At 42.9% G+C, this 18,253-nt stretch overlaps 2 protein-coding genes across 2 annotated transcripts; both read left to right on the top strand.

Moving 5' to 3' along the window:
• The first annotated feature begins 288 nt into the window (after positions 1–288).
• On the top strand, positions 289–6,671 carry LOC121305487. The gene is made up of 6 exons (XM_041237128.1): positions 289–418; positions 1,047–1,361; positions 1,667–1,921; positions 2,062–2,334; positions 2,545–2,652; positions 6,526–6,671. Exons 1-6 carry the CDS (start codon positions 370–372, stop codon positions 6,669–6,671), a joined length of 1,146 nt encoding a protein of 381 aa, XP_041093062.1. The 5' UTR covers positions 289–369.
• Positions 4,947–13,991, top strand: LOC121305518 (5-aminolevulinate synthase, erythroid-specific, mitochondrial-like). The gene is made up of 10 exons (XM_041237164.1): positions 4,947–5,047; positions 6,829–7,022; positions 7,425–7,700; positions 7,834–8,056; positions 9,822–10,006; positions 10,394–10,573; positions 10,891–11,055; positions 12,015–12,283; positions 12,667–12,829; positions 13,704–13,991. Exons 2-10 carry the CDS (start codon positions 6,851–6,853, stop codon positions 13,865–13,867), a joined length of 1,797 nt encoding a protein of 598 aa, XP_041093098.1. The 5' UTR covers positions 4,947–5,047; positions 6,829–6,850; the 3' UTR covers positions 13,868–13,991.
• Positions 13,992–18,253: the final 4,262 nt, after the last annotated feature.

The following is an 18,253-nucleotide window of genomic DNA, read 5'->3' as shown; positions in this document are numbered from 1 at the left end:
AATCAAAACAAAAGAAAAAAAAAATATTTATGCTTTTTTTTTTTTTTTTTTAATTTTTTATTTGTTTTCACTTGGCGCTCATAAAGACCAAAATAATTCGATAAGTGTCCAGAGGCACCAACGAAATACTTTGAATTATTGTCGTGGAAAAGTCTTCTCTCACTTCCCTTCTCATTCTCGCTTAGTTCCATATTGCCCATTTTGACCACCGCAAAACTCTAAGCGTCACTTCCTCCTCTGAACAGATACATATATATATATATACATATATTTCTCAAACGTCGAGACCAAGACCAGAACTTTTCTGTCCGAAAATAATTTGACGCGCAATTCGTGATTTTGATGTAACTTTTTCGCATCAGCCCGATAATGAGATCGCTGCTTATAATTTGGACTCTTGTCTCGCTGCCGGCTATCGGTGAGTCTTTAATTTAATTTAATTATGTTGAAAAGTGTAAATTGTAAATTGTGTTTTTGGAGTATTATGGAATATATTATATATATATATATATATATATATATATATATATATATATATATATTTATATATATATATATATATATATGATAGTGCAGCTAATTCTTTGGGACAGTAAAATCTATCGATCTGCCCTGCGCTGCTGGAACCGTTTCATTGCCTTCAGTATCTCAGCATTTCATCGCCCATCAACTTGTGCCTGGTTAATACCACGCAACTGCAAGACAACATAAAGAAATAAAGAAATAAAGATGAAGGGATAACATTTGAAGCAACTTACACTCTAGGTTGTTTTACACGATAAGTTCGTCTTTCTCGTGTTTTGTCATCGTGTTTCATCTACTCATTCAGTCCTGGGGCTCTCTGAAGCAGAACCCGGCATCACTGTGCAGAATTGAGCGGTGCCTGTTTTGTGATTGGGTTTGGACTGTGTGCCCAGAGCTTAGCTGGGACAACTGAACAATCTCGTTTTACTCGTGATATGAGAGCCGGGTTGTAACGCTTTATGGTGAAGACATGTTGCAAGTGAATTGTGAAACGGTGATTAATATCCCGCGTTTAACCTCAGACAGCTCAAGCGTCATTCGGGCCAATGTGACCAGGTTCTGCTCTGGGGAAGTCAAGGTTTATCGTGACGGCCAGTTGGGGGCGTTGTGCGGTGATGGCTGGACCATGAGCGGTGCCCAGTTTGTGTGCAGAGAGCTGGGCTGTGGTAAAGCTGAATCTGCTCCAGTACTAGCAAAGAGTGGAGAAGGGGATTTTCCTGTCTGGGTGTACAATACAACATGCACAGGCTCCGAGTCCTTTCTCGATCAATGCCTGACTCTTCCTCTCGAAGGAGATAGCTGCCGCCCCGAGGATCATGCTGGAGTTGTTTGTTCAGGTAATGGTAAACCTTTTGTATTTGAGTCGACACAAATACTGTAAACACTCACAAATTAAAATACATTCTTTAAATGAATTTGCCAAGTCCATGTAATCATGTATTCAAATAGCTGATAATTGCGCTGTGCTGTACACTTTCCAATACAGCAGTATATGAAAAAGGAAGATTTGAAGAGGTTAACTCGATGTCAGAGGTTGAAGCCGATATAATCTTTACTTGTTGTTGTGTTTGTGTATATTGTTAGTAGGTTTGCCAACATCTTGGTTTGAGATATAAACATGAATTCGTCTTTCTTTTTCCAGATTCCTCAAAGAAACCTCACCTCGCAGTGAGTCTTGTGAAATCAGGTGAACTGTCTCTCCAGTGTGTGTGGCCGGGTGAAGGGCACAACAAAAACACATTTATCCTGCTTAAAAATAAAGAGAGAGTGGATAAGGGTAACAACGACACATTTTACATCAAAAGCGAGAGAAACGGTAGCGGGAACTACCAGTGCAAGGTCCGCAAAAAAGGACAATCCTCAGATTCCAGCGTCATCCAGCAAGTCACAATAATAGGTAACTTTGAGCTATTTCTGTTTTCATTATTGGAGTTTATTTTTTGTTTGCTCCACGCTTGAGAGGGTTTGACTCCACTTCGACTGTCTACTGCTGAGATTATTATAAACTAAAACCTCTGCGTGGTGTCCCTCTCCCAGCTGCTCCCGTGCTGTCTGTGAGAGGAGGGGACGCGACGCTGCATTGCGGCCTCAGCAGCGCGCATCAGAGCCCTGGCTCGTTTGTTCTTTACCGGGACCGGGAGGTTGTGCTGGAGCAGCGCGTACCCAGAGGAGACCAGACCTGCGCCTTCAGCTTCACCCTCAGTACAACACACGGACAGCAGGGGGAGTACTCATGCAGCTATTACACACAGTCACCGAGCGCATGGGTGTTTACAGAACAGTCTGAACCTGTCAGTATACCTGTACACGGTAAGCTAATAAGGTATGATATGATCTAAATATTCAAGTTATTGTTCGCGACACCTGATTGGTTGCACTATATAAGGCTATGTTTTGGAATCTTCTTAACAAACAAAGTCACGATTTTAAATCGTGACATTGTAAACGCTCTCTTGCACTGTTTTGCTCAGATGTCATTATCTGCAAATCATGATATAGACCCCCCCGGTCTTCTCCCAGATCTCTCCAGTTACATATTCTCCTGGATTTACACTGGATTTCGTGTCTGTGGTCTGATTGCAATGATCACTGCCGTGCTGCTGACAGAAATTAAGACAAGGCGTAGAGGTAAGTGAGCCAAACATTTGCAAAGAAAAGTCTTGATCATAATTACCCACGCAACCAATCAATGAGTCCTTATTCAAATCTGACCTGACCAAGAATGTGTTTCTTTTTCTTTATAGGGAATTCTAGCGATAGCAATGTTTTGGATCTCCATGTGGTGTGCGCATAAACCAATACATTTTTTTAACTAACTGTGCTTCATACTGGCAAACAGCAGCTTTAAGGTTTAGTTTCATAATAAGTTCCTCGTAGTAAAAGCACAGCAAAGTGTAAAACAGCACAGTGGAAGCATTGTAAGGCATAGGCAAACATTGTAAAGCACAGTGAAAACATGGTAAAGCATAGGGAAGCATTGTAAAGCACAGAGAGGTCTGGTAAAGCACAGGGAAGCATTGTAAAGCACAGAGAGGTCTGGTAAAGCACAGAGAAGCATTGTAAAGCACAGAGAGGCCTGGTAAAGCACAGGGAAGCATTGTAAAGCACAGAGAGGTCTGGTAAAGCACAGGGAAGCATTGTAAAGCACAGAGAGGTCTGGTAAAGCACAGGGAAGCATTGTAAAGCACAGAGAGGTCTGGTAAAGCACAGGGAAGCATTGTAAAGCACAGAGAGGTCTGGTAAAGCATAGGGAAGCATTGTAAAGCACAGAGAGGTCTGGTAAAGCATAGGGAAGCATTGTAAAGCACAGAGAGGTCTGGTAAAGCATAGAGAAGCATTGTAAAGCACAGAGAGGTCTGGTAAAGCATTTGGAAGCATTGTAAAGCACAGAGAGGTCTGGTAAAGCATATTAAAAAAAACAAAAAAAAAACACGGTAAACTAACCACACAAACTGGACGGTCAACTAGCGCTGGAGGACAGCGGCTTGAGTAAATCTGATTGAAAACTGCGAGGTTGCAGTGTCTCTCGTCAACGCCTTCAGGCGCACGAAGCTCCCGCATCAGGATTCGGATCTCCGGTGTGTTTTGCGCCGATTCCTACAGAGATATCCTCTGGGGAGCCCCAAACTCCACTCAGAAACACCTGGCCTATAACTCAGCCGCGCTCTATCAGAGTGCTTCTGTCAGAGCTACCCCTCCGTGCGTCACTGCGCTGAAGCAGACGCGAGAACCCTCATCGTTGTGTTTATCATACTCCCCCAACCCCCGAAAATCACCAAGCTCGTCCCAAGAATCCCAGAAGAGAGGTGTACCCTGTGTGTGTGTGTGTGTGTGTGTGTGTGTGTGTATAATTGAAATATATTGATATATTCAGGCACCATAAATCATGCTTTAAAGATAAATTAAAAATATGAAAACACAAACTTGCATTTGATTTTTTTTCATTAACCAGAATAAAATGACATTGAATTTTTATTAAACCAGATTTCTAAATAAATTTAAAAAAAAATAAAGTATAGAATATATTATACATATTTCATAGGCGAGATCAGCCAATCTTTATAGCGGTACACGGCAGCGCCATCTGGTGCACGGCTTGTGTATTACCAGCAGTTTCCAAGTGGCAGATTACTGGACGCGCTTCTAAGGGTTGGGCTGATCTAGCCTGTGTTATGTACATCTATGGCAGGCAAATTGATTTGAAGAGTATGCTAATCTCAGTCAAAGCGCCTTCACGCACAAACGCAGAAATGACATCAGACGCTAATTGTAATCCATGCATTTTACACGTGTAAAACACACACACACACACACACACACACACACACACACACACACACACACACACACACACACACACACACAGATCAAACAATTACATCGCAACGTGCTTTTTTGCGACCAGATGCGCAGGGGTGACGTAATTCTTCAACTTCAGTGCTTGTGTGAGAGTTCTGTCCAACTCGACTGATTTCAGCGCCGTGCAATTCCATCAATGTACACCAGATGGCGCCTTTGCACATTTTCCCTTATCGGTGACAAAATGTTAATTTAGTCAAAATGTACAGTGCATGTATTACATTCTGTTTGCGCTTTATATATGCTTAAAAATATTTTGCATTATTATTATTATTATTATTATTACGACTATAAAAACGGAATGCGTTTATAATTGTGTTTCCTAAAACCTGATAGATTAGCTGCGGTCTAATTATTCATCTATGGCACTAGAAAATTTAAATACACCTTATTTAAAAACTTCTTATGTGACTTTTTTGCAGTTATGATAAATGTAAAAAAAAAAAAAAAAAAAAAAATTGAACTATTAATGAAGTTCTATGTCTATTGCGCACGGCGCAGAGACGTGAAGAGTTCTTTCTGGAATAACTGTGACACCTCTTTGGAGACAAACTTTGGGCCAATGAGGTTGGAGATGACCCACGTGACAGCTACAGCTATATCCCCAAAGATCCTGCAGAGATAGTTGCTGTTTTTTACGTTCGTCCTCAGTGCAGGTCAACAGGTAAGATGCTGTATTCAAATTATTCAGAATATATATATATATATATATATATATATATATATATATATATATATATATATATATATATATATATATACACACACACACACACACACACACACACACACACACACACACACACACACACACACACATATATATATATATATATATATATATATATATATATATATATTAGCTCAAAGAGCCAGCTGCCCAACGTTTTGATATGTTGTACATATCTTTCTCAAGGGAGCCTGTGTTTTTTATATGTATTTATAGGTGTTTGACGGCATGACAACTACTTGTTATTGTTTATATTCAAATCCATGATTTATTCTTACATGATGTAATGGTGTTCTATATGTGACATCACTTTTACTTATATCTTTAAATCTATATTAATTCTAATTAACATTATTTTATATAAACCTATATTTCTATTCTCATGCAATGCTGGCTCTGAGGATCAGCCTTGATATGGTCTCCCCAGCGCAGCAGCGTGCACAACTTTTGAATTAATTTTGTTTATTTAATTATTTTTAACTTTTATATATTTGTTGTAGTTAATTAGTTCATTCTTTTCGGTTGAGTCCCGCTGGCATAATCGTGTTCAGTCTATTTATCCATTTACTTTCTTTTATTCTTCTAGATGTCGCATTATCTAATTTTAGACTAAACTAAAATATCACCTAAATTAGCTTCTCTTTTAAATGCTACAACTGGGGCCTTAAGAAACACTTTTTTAAAAAAAAAATTTAGTTTCCAAACTATCTTAGAAATATTGAGCAAAAGTTTAGAGTACGTCATTACTAATGGGACTCTTCTGACCTTTGCATCTTTATTTCTATAGTCTAGTAGATTATATGAATAAAGATAATTATTTGATGGTCTATTGGAGTTTAGATTGAGAAGCCAGGTTCAAAATCACCTCCGAAATACAGTACAGACGACAATTCTCACTGGGAGAAGGGGGTTCGGTTGTTTATTTTTTGTTGATGTTGTTTTTTGTTTTTTTTTAAAAAAGGGAAAAATAGAAATTATCTTCCAAAGCGTGTTCCAAGTCACCAAGAAATGTTATAAAACCGAGATTCTATATTCGAATCTGCCAAATTCTACAAATGTGCATTTAAGGTTATTTTTCCCAAAGTTAAGCAAAATCTCTCTCCTCTCTCTCTCTCTCTCTCCCTCTTTCCCTCTCTCTTTCTCTCTCTCTTATTTTTGAAGTGTAAGTATTGTATTGAACAAGAATGAATATAGCATCATACCTGCATGCATTTCATTGTTATTTTAAGGTGGAAAATTAAAATAATTGATTCATAATTAGTGACAAAATAAACAGATAAAACATGTCTCAAACCAATTTAAAAAAAAAAAAAAAAACACACCTAACATCGCGACTGCTTTCTCTGAAACTCGTAAACTGATAACCAGTCGCTCCGCCTGAATCGCCCTTATCGATCGCCCCCATGCTTCAGAACCTGGCGGGGTGGACAGCGGCAGGGTTGCCTGGGAGCCTCGGATAAGCGCCGTGTTTATCGGCGACGCCCGGCTAATGCAGGATGTGTTGGGACGCACCCAGATCATCTATTCTGTGCAGACTTTCTCTATAGAGTTTGGGTGACAAATTGAAAGCATTTACTACCATGTAAGAAAGACTCACTGGGGGGGGGGGGGGGGGGGGGTAAGGAAATTCACACCCAGTATTGTAAGTATGCTCTCACCAATGCCCTGCGACCTCCTTAACTTGTGCTCTGTTTGCCTCATTCTTCTCTTGGCAGTGTGGAAAAACGGCTTGGTCCAATGGCGTCTTTCTTTCATCGCTGTCCGTTCCTGACCAGCGCGTCCAAACCCTTCCTCAAGAGAGCCGGACGCTCGCTCTTCAGCCTCGCTGACCGCTGCCCGGTGATGCTGACCCGGGGCCTGGTCACTACCGCCGCCCAGCAACAGAGGGCACTGGAGACAACCCCGGCCGGTAAGAAGGGCATTCTAATGCATTTGCACAAGACTGCTAGTAGCGGTAGAGTTTCACAATCAGATATCAGCAAAAAAAATAAAAAATAAGTGCTTAGAGAAGGCTCTGCTCATGCTGTTGGCTATAATAATAATAATAATAATAATATAATAATAATAATAATAATAATAATAATAATAATAATAATAATCTTTATTTTTATACAGCGCCTTTCACAGTGGACCACCATCACAAAGCGCTTTACAAGATACGAGACTAGGGTGTGTGAACCATGCATCAGCTGCAGAGTGTTTTTGGGGGATTTGAACCTCCTGGTTACAAGCCTGTTTCTTTAACCACTGGACCACACAGCCTCCTATAACTATGTAACTCTAGCTATAAGTTTGGATTTCCCCCCTGCAGGCTCCGCTGTATTGAAGACCACTCCCCTGTGGTCACTCTCTCAGGCTGCCACCCAGACCGCAGTGACCATGTCCTCCCAGTGTCCCTTCGTTGAGAAGGAGATCAGCGCGGTCCAGGCCAGTGCCGAGGTCCAGGAGGATGTGGTGTGCAGCCTGCCACTAGGGGGCGAGAGCACTATCCTGAGGGATCTGAGGAGAGGCGTGATGAACACCATGCAGGGACTCACCCCCTCCCCGACCCCTGTCACCCACCGCATCCAAGACAACATGGGCGCAGGTAGTGCCAATATTCCAAGGGGTTTCCCTTTCGTTAGGTCAGGGGGTCTCCAAGCCCTGGTCCCAGAGTCTTCCAGTTTTCCTTTCAAGCGCTCAGTTGCTTGATGGCTCATCCAGGTTTTTTCTTCCTGCAGACCAGCCCCATTTCGATTATGACGCTTTCTTCGACTCGAAGATCATCGCGAAGAAGCAGGACCACACCTACCGCGTGTTCAAGACGGTGAACCGCTGCGCGGACGCCTTCCCCTTCGCCGAAGATTACTCGCAGCCCACTGGCCAAGCCAAGCCCGTATCCGTCTGGTGCAGCAACGACTACCTTGGCATGAGTCGCCACCCCCGGGTCCTGCATGCCATTCGGTGGGTGTCTGTCCACCTTCAATCAATCAGTCTTTATTTTTATATAGCGTCTTTCATAGCGGAGCACCATCACAAAGTGCTTTACAAGATTTTTAATACATGAAATAGTGCATTTCAGTGGAAAGAGCAGAATACAGGATAGCAGCATAATACATGAAATAGTGCATTAAATACAGTGGAAAGAGCAGAATACATGATAGCAGCATAATACATGAAATAGTGCATTAAATACAGTGGAAAGAGCAGAATACAGGATAGCAGCAGAATACATGAAATAGTGCATTAAATACAGTGGAAAGAGCAGAATACAGGATAGCAGCAGAATACATGAAATAGTGCATTAAATACAGTGGAAAGAGCAGAATACAGGATAGCAGCAGAATACATGAAATAGTGCATTAAATACAGTGGAAAGAGCAGAATACAGGATAGCAAAATACATGAAATAGTGCATTAAATACATGAAATAGCAGCATTAAATACAGTGGAAAGAGCAGAATACAGGATAGCAGCAGAATACATGAAATAGTGCATTAAATACAATGGAAAGAGCAGAATACATGATAGCAGCATAATACATGAAATAGTGCATTAAATACAGTGGAAAGAGCAGAATACAGGATAGCAGCAGAATACATGAAATAGTGCATTAAATACAGTGGAAAGAGCAGCAGGATAATACATGAAATAGTGCATTAAATACAGTGGAAAGAGCAGAATACAGGATAGCAGCAGAATACATGAAATAGTGCATTAAATACAGTGGAAAGAGCAGAATACAGGATAGCAGCATAATACATGAAATAGTGCATTAAATACAGTGGAAAGAGCAGAATACAAGATAGCAGAATACATGAAATAGTGCATTAAATACAGTGGAAAGAGCAGCAGCATAATACATGAAATAGTGCATTAAATACAGTGGAAAGAGCAGAATACAGGATAGCAGCAGAATACATGAAATAGTGCATTAAATACAGTGGAAAGAGCAGAATACAGGATAGCAGCATAATACATGAAATAGTGCATTAAATACAGTGGAAAGAGCAGAATACAGGATAGCAGCATAATACATGAAATAGTGCATTAAATACAGTGGAAAGAGCAGAATACAGGATAGCAGCATAATACATGAAATAGTGCATTAAATACAGTGGAAAGTGCAGAATACATGATAGCAGCATAATACATGAAATAGTGCATTAAATACAATGGAAAGAGCAGAATACAGGATAGCAGCAGAATACATGAAATAGTGCATTAAATACAGTGGAAAGAGCAGAATACAGGACAGCAGCAGCAACACAGCAGCTAGTAGCAGATATCAGGCTTAAAGATCATGGAGAGCAAGAGAAAACAGGTGGGTCTGAAGAGTTGATTTAAAGCGAGCGACAGTGGGAGCATCACGCACCAAAGCTGGGAGAGAGTTCCAGAGAGTCGGAGCCATGAAGCTAAATGGGCGTTCTCCAAGTGTGGCGCACTTTTGCACCACATTTTTAAATCTAGCCTCACAAGCCAGAGTTTTTCACATGCAGAACACTGTGTGCTGCCGGACAGGAATCTAGCTACATAAACAAAGTAGCTGTTTTCATTTTAAAGGTTTAATCCTCAGGGTTAATCACGAAGCCGGAATATTCCAGTATTTGGGAGTTGATTGTAATTGGAATTGAAAATTGATGACGGAAGTCAAGTTCTTCGTTCCAAAAGAGCTATCAGGAGCGTGACAGGCATGTGACCGTAACCCACACTCCTTCTGCCCCTGCAGAGATGCCCTGAATCAGTACGGCGCGGGCGCTGGGGGCACCAGGAATATTTCCGGCACCAGTAAATTCCACGTGGATCTGGAGCAGGAATTAGCCAGCCTCCACTACAAGGATGCTGCCCTGGTCTTCTCCTCCTGCTTCGTGGCAAACGATTCCACCCTTTTCACTCTGGCCAAGATGCTTCCAGGTAAGAGCGAGGGGGAACATGCAGGAAGAAAGGGGCTGGGTGGAGCAGAAAGACAGATAGACAGACAGACAGACACATACAGACAGACAGACACATACAGACAGACAGATAGACAAACAGAGAGACAGACACACATATAGACAGACAGACAAACAGACAGACCTACAGACAGACACATACATACAGATAGACAGACAGACAGACAGACAGACAGACAGACAGAAAGATGGGTCTGGTTGCATAAACACCTTAGATATTAAATGTAATTTTGAAGTACAGTAAAAGTGCCTTTGTTCCTGCAGCAGGAACACAAACAACCTTTTTTTAGCTTTGAGCCAAACAGTCCTGATGACTAAACGGCAAGCCCTCTGATTTTATTCCCCCCAGGCTGTGAGATCTACTCGGATGCTGGGAACCATGCCTCTATGATCCAGGGAATCCGCAACAGCGGCGTTCCGAGACACATCTTCCGGCACAACGACGCGGGACACCTGGAGGAGCTGCTGAGGAAGTCTGACCCCAAGACTCCCAAGATCGTGGCGTTCGAGACGGTGCACTCTATGGACGGTGAGTCCAACCAACGAGGGTCATCAAAAATCTACAGAAAAAAAAAAAAAAACGCACAGCAGCGAACAGACTTTTTTAAGTTCCCTCCTGGCGAAGTCGCCTCTGCTTATCGTCTCCCGTTCTGCTCTGTCCCATTGATATTAAAAGATGATGGCTGTAATCCATGGCACGGTTTTCTGTGTAACTTTAGTGATTAGGTTTGTCAAGGGGAAATCGAGCAAAATGTACATTCCCTGAGCTGTCTCGTCTGTCCTTCGTTTTACAGCCCAAGATTGGGTCTCCGAAATAAAATTGCTCCTCGATGTTTGCGTCTCCAGGTGCTATCTGCCCCTTAGTGGAGCTGTGTGACGTGTCCCATCGCCATGGCGCCCTGACCTTCGTGGACGAGGTTCACGCAGTGGGGCTGTACGGCGCTCGAGGAGCAGGCGTGGGAGAGAGAGACGCCGTCATGCACAAGATTGACATTGTCTCCGGAACCCTCGGTAGGACTTGGTGTGTCGCGCGTCTTCCACCGCGACAGCGGCGGACAAAGGGCTTTGCACAACCCGGTAGAGTTCGTTTTGCTGAAAACCTGCTGAATAGTGTTACGTTAACATGCTGAACTGCACGCCAGCGCTTTGGAGTTCTGCATAGACTAAGTGCAAAACTGACAAATTGAAAAATGTGACATTTCAATTTCAATATATATATACTGATCCACTGTGCCATTAACCCTTAACTAAAGTCTCCAGTCATAAATAAATATTTAATAACAATTTCAGCAATGGATACAGTCTACAGTGGTACATGTAAGTACTGACATGTGGTTAATTGTCTATTTGAATTGCTATCTGTGAATTCATACATGCAAACGATACACACCACTATTTTGAAGCGATATGTCTTGCAATTCGGCAATGAATCAATACTAATAAATAGAAAACAGGTTGTCTTGGTACCTAAGCGTCACTCTCGGTATCTAAAAGAACCAGCTGACCCGTTTCAGGGAATGCTCTTGCTCTGGTCCTTATCTCCACTGGCCTTTTGACGCCCTGGTTTCACCACGCCCACCACTGTGAACGACATCTCTAGAGCTGTAGCCAAAAATTTTGCACCATCTCCAATTTTAGGACTGAGGAAGGAAGAAAAAAAAAAAACATGTTAGATTTTGAAATGTCACATTTTTTTTTATTGTGTCAGTTTTTCATTAAATATGTAGAAAAACTCCAAAGCTTAATGACTTAATGAAACAAGTCAGTTCTATAGGGCGATGCAACACTTTTGGCCACAGGTGTAGGTCAGAGGCACTGAGCCCTCAAGTGAATAGACCACAAAGCAAACGCCAGCACACAATTCAACGCAATCAGCAGTCTCTGTCTGAGAGAGGTACAGCAGTGGCATCTATTCGATGCAAAACCGTCACGTGTTGTCAGGGTTAAGGAACTGTGCGTGTCTCCCGCAGGCAAGGCGTTCGGTTGCGTGGGGGGTTACATTGCTAGTACCGCCGCTCTGGTGGACACAGTGCGCTCCTTCGCCGCCGGCTTCATCTTCACCACCTCCCTGCCTCCCATGGCCCTCGCCGGGGCCCTGGAGTCAGTCCGGGTGCTGAAGAGCGCAGAGGGACAGGCCCTGAGGAGAGCTCACCAGAGGAATGTCAAGCACATGAGGCAGCTACTCCTGGATGCGGGGCTGCCTGTCATCAACTGCCCCAGTCACATCATCCCTATCCGGGTAAGAGCAGAGCCGAGCGCCCCCCTTCAAGCGGGCCCCAGCGTGTCGAAAGTCTTTCATTCAAATTGTACGCTGCACAGCCAGAAACAGAGCCATTATAAATGTATAAATTCCTCGCCTGACGCCCTATCCTTGCCCTACTGCCATATCATTGTAGATGCAAATAGTTTTAACTAAATAAATATTTAAATAAATATTGTTTTTGGACTATACTCTTGTATTGCCCACTAACACCCCTAAATCATCTTGGATAAAGACATCTGCTAAAATAATAATAATAATAATAATAATAATAATAATAATAATATCATATTCTCATTAGCTGCGTGAATATTTGCCAGAGCCTTTGTGAACTGAATTGTGTCCGTGTGTCTGTCTGGCAGGTGGGCAACGCAGAGAAGAACTCTCAGATCTGCGATCTTCTCCTGGAGAAGCACGGCATCTACGTGCAGGCCATCAACTACCCGACCGTGCCCCGAGGGGAGGAGCTACTGCGCCTAGCCCCCTCCCCCCACCACACCCCACCAATGATGGAATACTTTGTGGGTGAGTGGGCGGGGCTTTCTCATGGAGATGCTCTTTTTATGTCATGGGGATAATACATCTGTATTTGCACTTCGTTCAGTAAGCAACGTTTCCATCCGCCACTGAGACTGACTTTAAAATCAGGCTTGTTCGTCTCCGTTAGAAGCAGATAGGAAATCCGTTTCAATCGGCACTGTTTGTCTGTCTGTCTGTCAGCCCCAGTTAGGTTTGCAGGCTGACAGAACTCCCTCTCTCCATGCCGGTTCCCTAATTAACTCTGAGATTGCAGAAAGGAGGCGTTGTGGTCCAGTGGTTAAAGCAAAGGGCTTGTTATCAGCAAGTCCTGGGTTCAAATCCCAGCTCAGCCACTGACTCGCTGTGTGAGACCCCGAGCGAGTCACTGAACCTCCTTGTGCTGCGTTTTTGGGTGGAGACGTTGTTGTAAGCGACTCTGAAGCTGATGCACCTCTCACACACCCTAGTCTTGTATCTTGTAAAGCGCTTTGTAAAGGTGGTCCGCTATGAAAGGTGCTATATAAACATTATATAGTGCCTTTCATATATATATATAGAACTATGGACACGTTTTGCATCATCGTATTTAATTAACCAATTCGGCTTCATAAAGCCGATTTTAAACCTGAACATATGAAAATTTAACACGAAATACTGTACTGCTTCTGCTAGACCTTTTTATGTTAAATAAAAGATCTACATTATGTGCATGTAGTTTTCATTATCAGCATGACTCAATCCCCAAATTCTAGGCAATGGAAAATGTTTGGCCACAGCTGTGTCGATTGACCCGGTCCCAGTTTGATACTGGGAACGAGATGGGTTTTGCACACTGGTTTTCCACGGTGCTCGTAACCTGTTCTTATATTTTGTCTTGCAGAAAGTCTGGTTGAAGTCTGGGAGGAAATGGGGTTCCCGCTGAGCCCCCCATCGGAGACCGTGTGCAACTTCTGTAACCAACACCTGCACTTTGACCTCATGAGCGAGTGGGAGCGCTCCTATTTCGGGAACATGGATCCCCAGTACATCACCATGTGTGCATAACCCACAGGGGACCAGGCAACCAAATAATGACAGCAGTATCTATACAGCTACAGAAAAAAAAAGTTTTGCATCACCTTGAATTTTAGGATTGAGACATAATTAATATATATGAACATAATTTAGATGTTTTACTTAACATCATGAAAAAAAAAAGTCTAGCAGAACCCATAATCGTAGCACAGTAGTATTTCATGACAGATTTCGAAATGCTATCAGTTTTTCTTTTAGTAGATGGAAAACTACAAAACTACATGCATTTGACATTTTAAAAAACATGATGACTGGCATTACTTTAAATTAAAAGGAAGCTCTCTGTTTGTGTGCCTTATCCTTGGGTTTGTGCTTTCTGGGTCAGCTCAGCCCTGTCTTCTGGGTCACGGTGCTGGCCCAAAGCATGTCAGTCAACAGGGGAAAGGACTGGATTGGTTGAATGACCGGCAATGAATGGGGGTTGGGGAAATATCACTCTCCGCGTGACCCAGGGTGTCTAAAACCACGGCTTGCAAACAATTTCTTTAACCCTGAGGAGTACCAAATATCAAATTCTGAAATTAAAAGACCTCTATGCGTTTCTGTCAACACTGCACATTTCTGTGAGACCTACATAATGAACAAAGGTGAATGCGTGGGGCATTTAATGATACTATCGTGTTAGTTACAATTGCTCTTAGGACTTCCACTGTTAAACTGGGAACTGCGCATTATATGCAAAGTCACTTCCAATAGGGCGTTGATTTAACAATCTCGTCCGCAGAGCACAAGCGACTCCCTCAGGGTCACACACAGTCAGTGGCAAAGGTAGGATTTGAATCCAGGACCTTCTGGACTTCAACCACTGCACCACACAGGTTTCATAGTTCTCTCGTGATTGTTCTGTGCTGGATTTATCAGTCTACTCTTATCAACCTATGAGAGCCATCAAGTAAACACAGCTGAATAACCACACTTGTTGTTCAATTGCCCAGCCCGATATATCTAGAGACCCTTTCACACTGGCAGTCACACTGGAAGCGTCACTAGCAAGCTGCTTCTGCTTGTGAAATCACATAGCTGACCTGCATGGCACCGGGTCCCCACCCCGGTAGAGGATGCCAGTGTGAAAGGAGCTTTGGTGTCTCTGAATAAAGGATTGCCCCGCTTCAAATAAAACGAACAAGGCTAGCCCTTTCCTACCCCTGCATATTCGTTTTTCGTTTTTCATTTTACCCCCCCCCCCCAAAAAAAAAAAAAATAATTCTCTGACCAGACAAACTGTCTTTAATTCATGTGTCTTGCTTTACGCGTGTTGCCCCAATAAAAACAACTGAATGAAACGCCTGTTGATTGCATTTTCCCATAATATGTTTATAAGACAAATATTATATCTCATGTTCTTACAATATTATATTATTTTTTATTTTTTTTTAAGTTTCCTGGAGTAGTTTTTGACGGAGCGGGGCTATAAAGGGAGCTGCGAGCGAAGCCGGCCGGTCAATGCAGTTTATGAAGAAGGAGAAACAGTTGAAAAATTACAACTCAAGCTGAAAACAGCCAGACTTCAACAAAAAAAAAAAAAAAAAAAAACACAAAACGCGGCGTTTAACACACAAATCCTGTCTGCGCTGTAACACACGTAGACAAAAACAGCCGTTGCGTACCTTAGGGGTTATAAAACACAGTGCAGGCACCAGTCAGGAAAATGAAGTAAAAACGACATTAGTTCACCGTACGCCTGCTAGCCTCAGCTACTGTCAAGTTATAACCCTTTACCCACTGGCGTTTCCGACCCGTGAGGGCTCGGTTCGGTACGGGTGACTCTCCACTGCCTTGGGACACAGAGGAGGTCCAGGATTTTGGGTACTGGACCCGACCCGCTTAGTCAGGAGCGCCCCGAGAAATCTTTCCCATTGGTTACGCAAAACTGAACCACACGGGGAAAAAAAAGATTAAAAGCAGCCCATTCCTAGTTTAAAGTAACCTTCAGGTTTGTGTTCAGGTTAAAAGCTGTGCCAGACTAATGCCGGTGGAAATAAATAAGTTCGTTTTTCTCTGCTGAATTTATATATTTGCCCCTTAAATGTGAGTTGGCATTTATTTAAGATAACTTGTGTTTCTTCTATAAAATAGGATCAGGGTGTAATGTGTAGTCCACAAGATGGCAGACTAACACAGTTATCAGCGTTAAAACCAAGATCGTGGATGGAAACTAACTTTTTAATTAAAAAAAAAAAAATAATACATCCACACCCAAGCAAAATAAGAAATAGTGACAATATATATAAGTTACTGTGTGAAGGAAATATAATTATGTCTGTTTTAGTTATTTTCATGGTGTAGACTTTGCAACAAGCTTGGAACAACGAAGAATTAGCGAGGACCTGATTTGACGTCTTTAAAATCTTAAAAAGAGTTCACATAGTCAACTGTTGCTGTCAGCGCAGCACAGAAACGAGGACCAGAGGACATGCAGTGTGGAAAGTGAAGTGAAGGAGACTGTTCTTCACACAGAGAGTGGGGAGGGGATGGAATGGGTTACCTAGTCATGTTGCTGAAGGAGACTCTTCTTCACACAGAGAGTGGTGAGGGGATGGAATGGGTTACCTAGTCATGTTGCTGAAGGAGACTCTTCTTCACACAGAGAGTGGTGAGGGGATGGAATGGGTTACCTAGTCATGTTGCTGAAGGAGACTCTTCTTCACACAGAGAGTGGTGAGGGGATGGAATGGGTTACCTAGTCATGTTGCTGAAGGAGACTCTTCTTCACACAGAGAGTGGTGAGGGGATGGAATGGGTTACCTAGTCATGTTGTTGAAGGAGACTCTTCTTCACACAGAGAGTGGGGAGGGGATGGAATGGGTTACCTAGTCATGCTGTTGCTGAAGGAGACTCTTCTTCACACAGAGAGTGGTGAGGGGATGGAATGGGTTACCTAGTCATGTTGCTGAAGGAGACTCTTCTTCACACAGAGAGTGGTGAGGGGATGGAATGGGTTACCTAGTCATGTTGTTGAAGGAGACTCTTCTTCACACAGAGAGTGGTGAGGGGATGGAATGGGTTACCTAGTCATGTTGCTGAAGGAGACTCTTCTTCACACAGAGAGTGGGGAGGGGATGGAATGGGTTACCTAGTCATGTTGCTGAAGGAGACTCTTCTTCACACAGAGAGTGGTGAGGGGATGGAATGGGTTACCTAGTCATGTTGCTGAAGGAGACTCTTCTTCACACAGAGAGTGGTGAGGGGATGGAATGGGTTACCTAGTCATGTTGCTGAAGGAGACTCTTCTTCACACAGAGAGTGGTGAGGGGATGGAATGGGTTACCTAGTCATGTTGCTGAAGGAGACTCTTCTTCACACAGAGAGTGGTGAGGGGATGGAATGGGTTACCTAGTCATGTTGCTGAAGGAGACTCTTCTTCACACAGAGAGTGGTGAGGGGATGGAATGGGTTACCTAGTCATGTTGCTGAAGGAGACTCTTCTTCACACAGAGAGTGGTGAGGGGATGGAATGGGTTACCTAGTCATGTTGTTGAAGGAGACTCTTCTTCACACAGAGAGTGGTGAGGGGATGGAATGGGTTACCTAGTCATGTTGTTGAAGGAGACTCTTCTTCACACAGAGAGTGGTGAGGGGATGGAATGGGTTACCTAGTCTTGTTGCTGATGCAGAATCACTGGGGTCCTTTAAGACCCGACTTGACAAAGTTCTGAGATCCGGACGAGCTCTGGCGGGCTGAACGGACTCCTCTCGTTCGTAAATTCTTATGTTCTTGAAACATGAAAAAAACATCATTGCAACTTTCTACCTGCGATTGTAACGATCAAGTTGTCCTTTCCTAATGGTTTAGAGAAATCGTTTGATTCGATTGGGTTTGAACTTTGCAGGAATTGAATCACAAAGTCCCATTTGCACGAGGATATTTCTACAATGCTTCCCTATGCTTTACCAGACCTCTCTGTGCTTCACAATGCTTTCCTATGCTTTACCAGACCTCTCTATGCTTTACAATGCTTCCCTATGCTTTACCAGACCTCTCTGTGCTTTGCAATGCTTCCCTATGCTTTACCAGACCTCTCTGTGCTTCACAATGCTTTCCTATGCTTTACCAGACCTCTCTATGCTTTACAATGGTTCCCTATGCTTTACTAGACCTCTCTGTGCTTTACAATGCTTCCCTATGCTTTACCAGACCTCTCTGTGCTTTACAATGCTTCCCTATGCTTTACCAGACCTCTCTGTGCTTTACAATGCTTCCCTATGCTTTACCAGACCTCTCTGTGCTTTACAATGCTTCCCTAACCTCTCTGTGCTTTACAATGCTTCTATCAGACCTCTCTGTGCTTTACAATGCTTGCCTAAGTGTTTCATTTTTGTCCATCGCTTGCATGTGCAAAGCCCCCTGTCTCCCTC

This window comes from Polyodon spathula, chromosome 43, assembly GCF_017654505.1.
Source record: "Polyodon spathula isolate WHYD16114869_AA chromosome 43, ASM1765450v1, whole genome shotgun sequence".
NCBI classification, from domain to species: domain Eukaryota; kingdom Metazoa; phylum Chordata; class Actinopteri; order Acipenseriformes; family Polyodontidae; genus Polyodon; species Polyodon spathula.
This window is presented reverse-complemented; position numbering and strand designations above follow the sequence as displayed.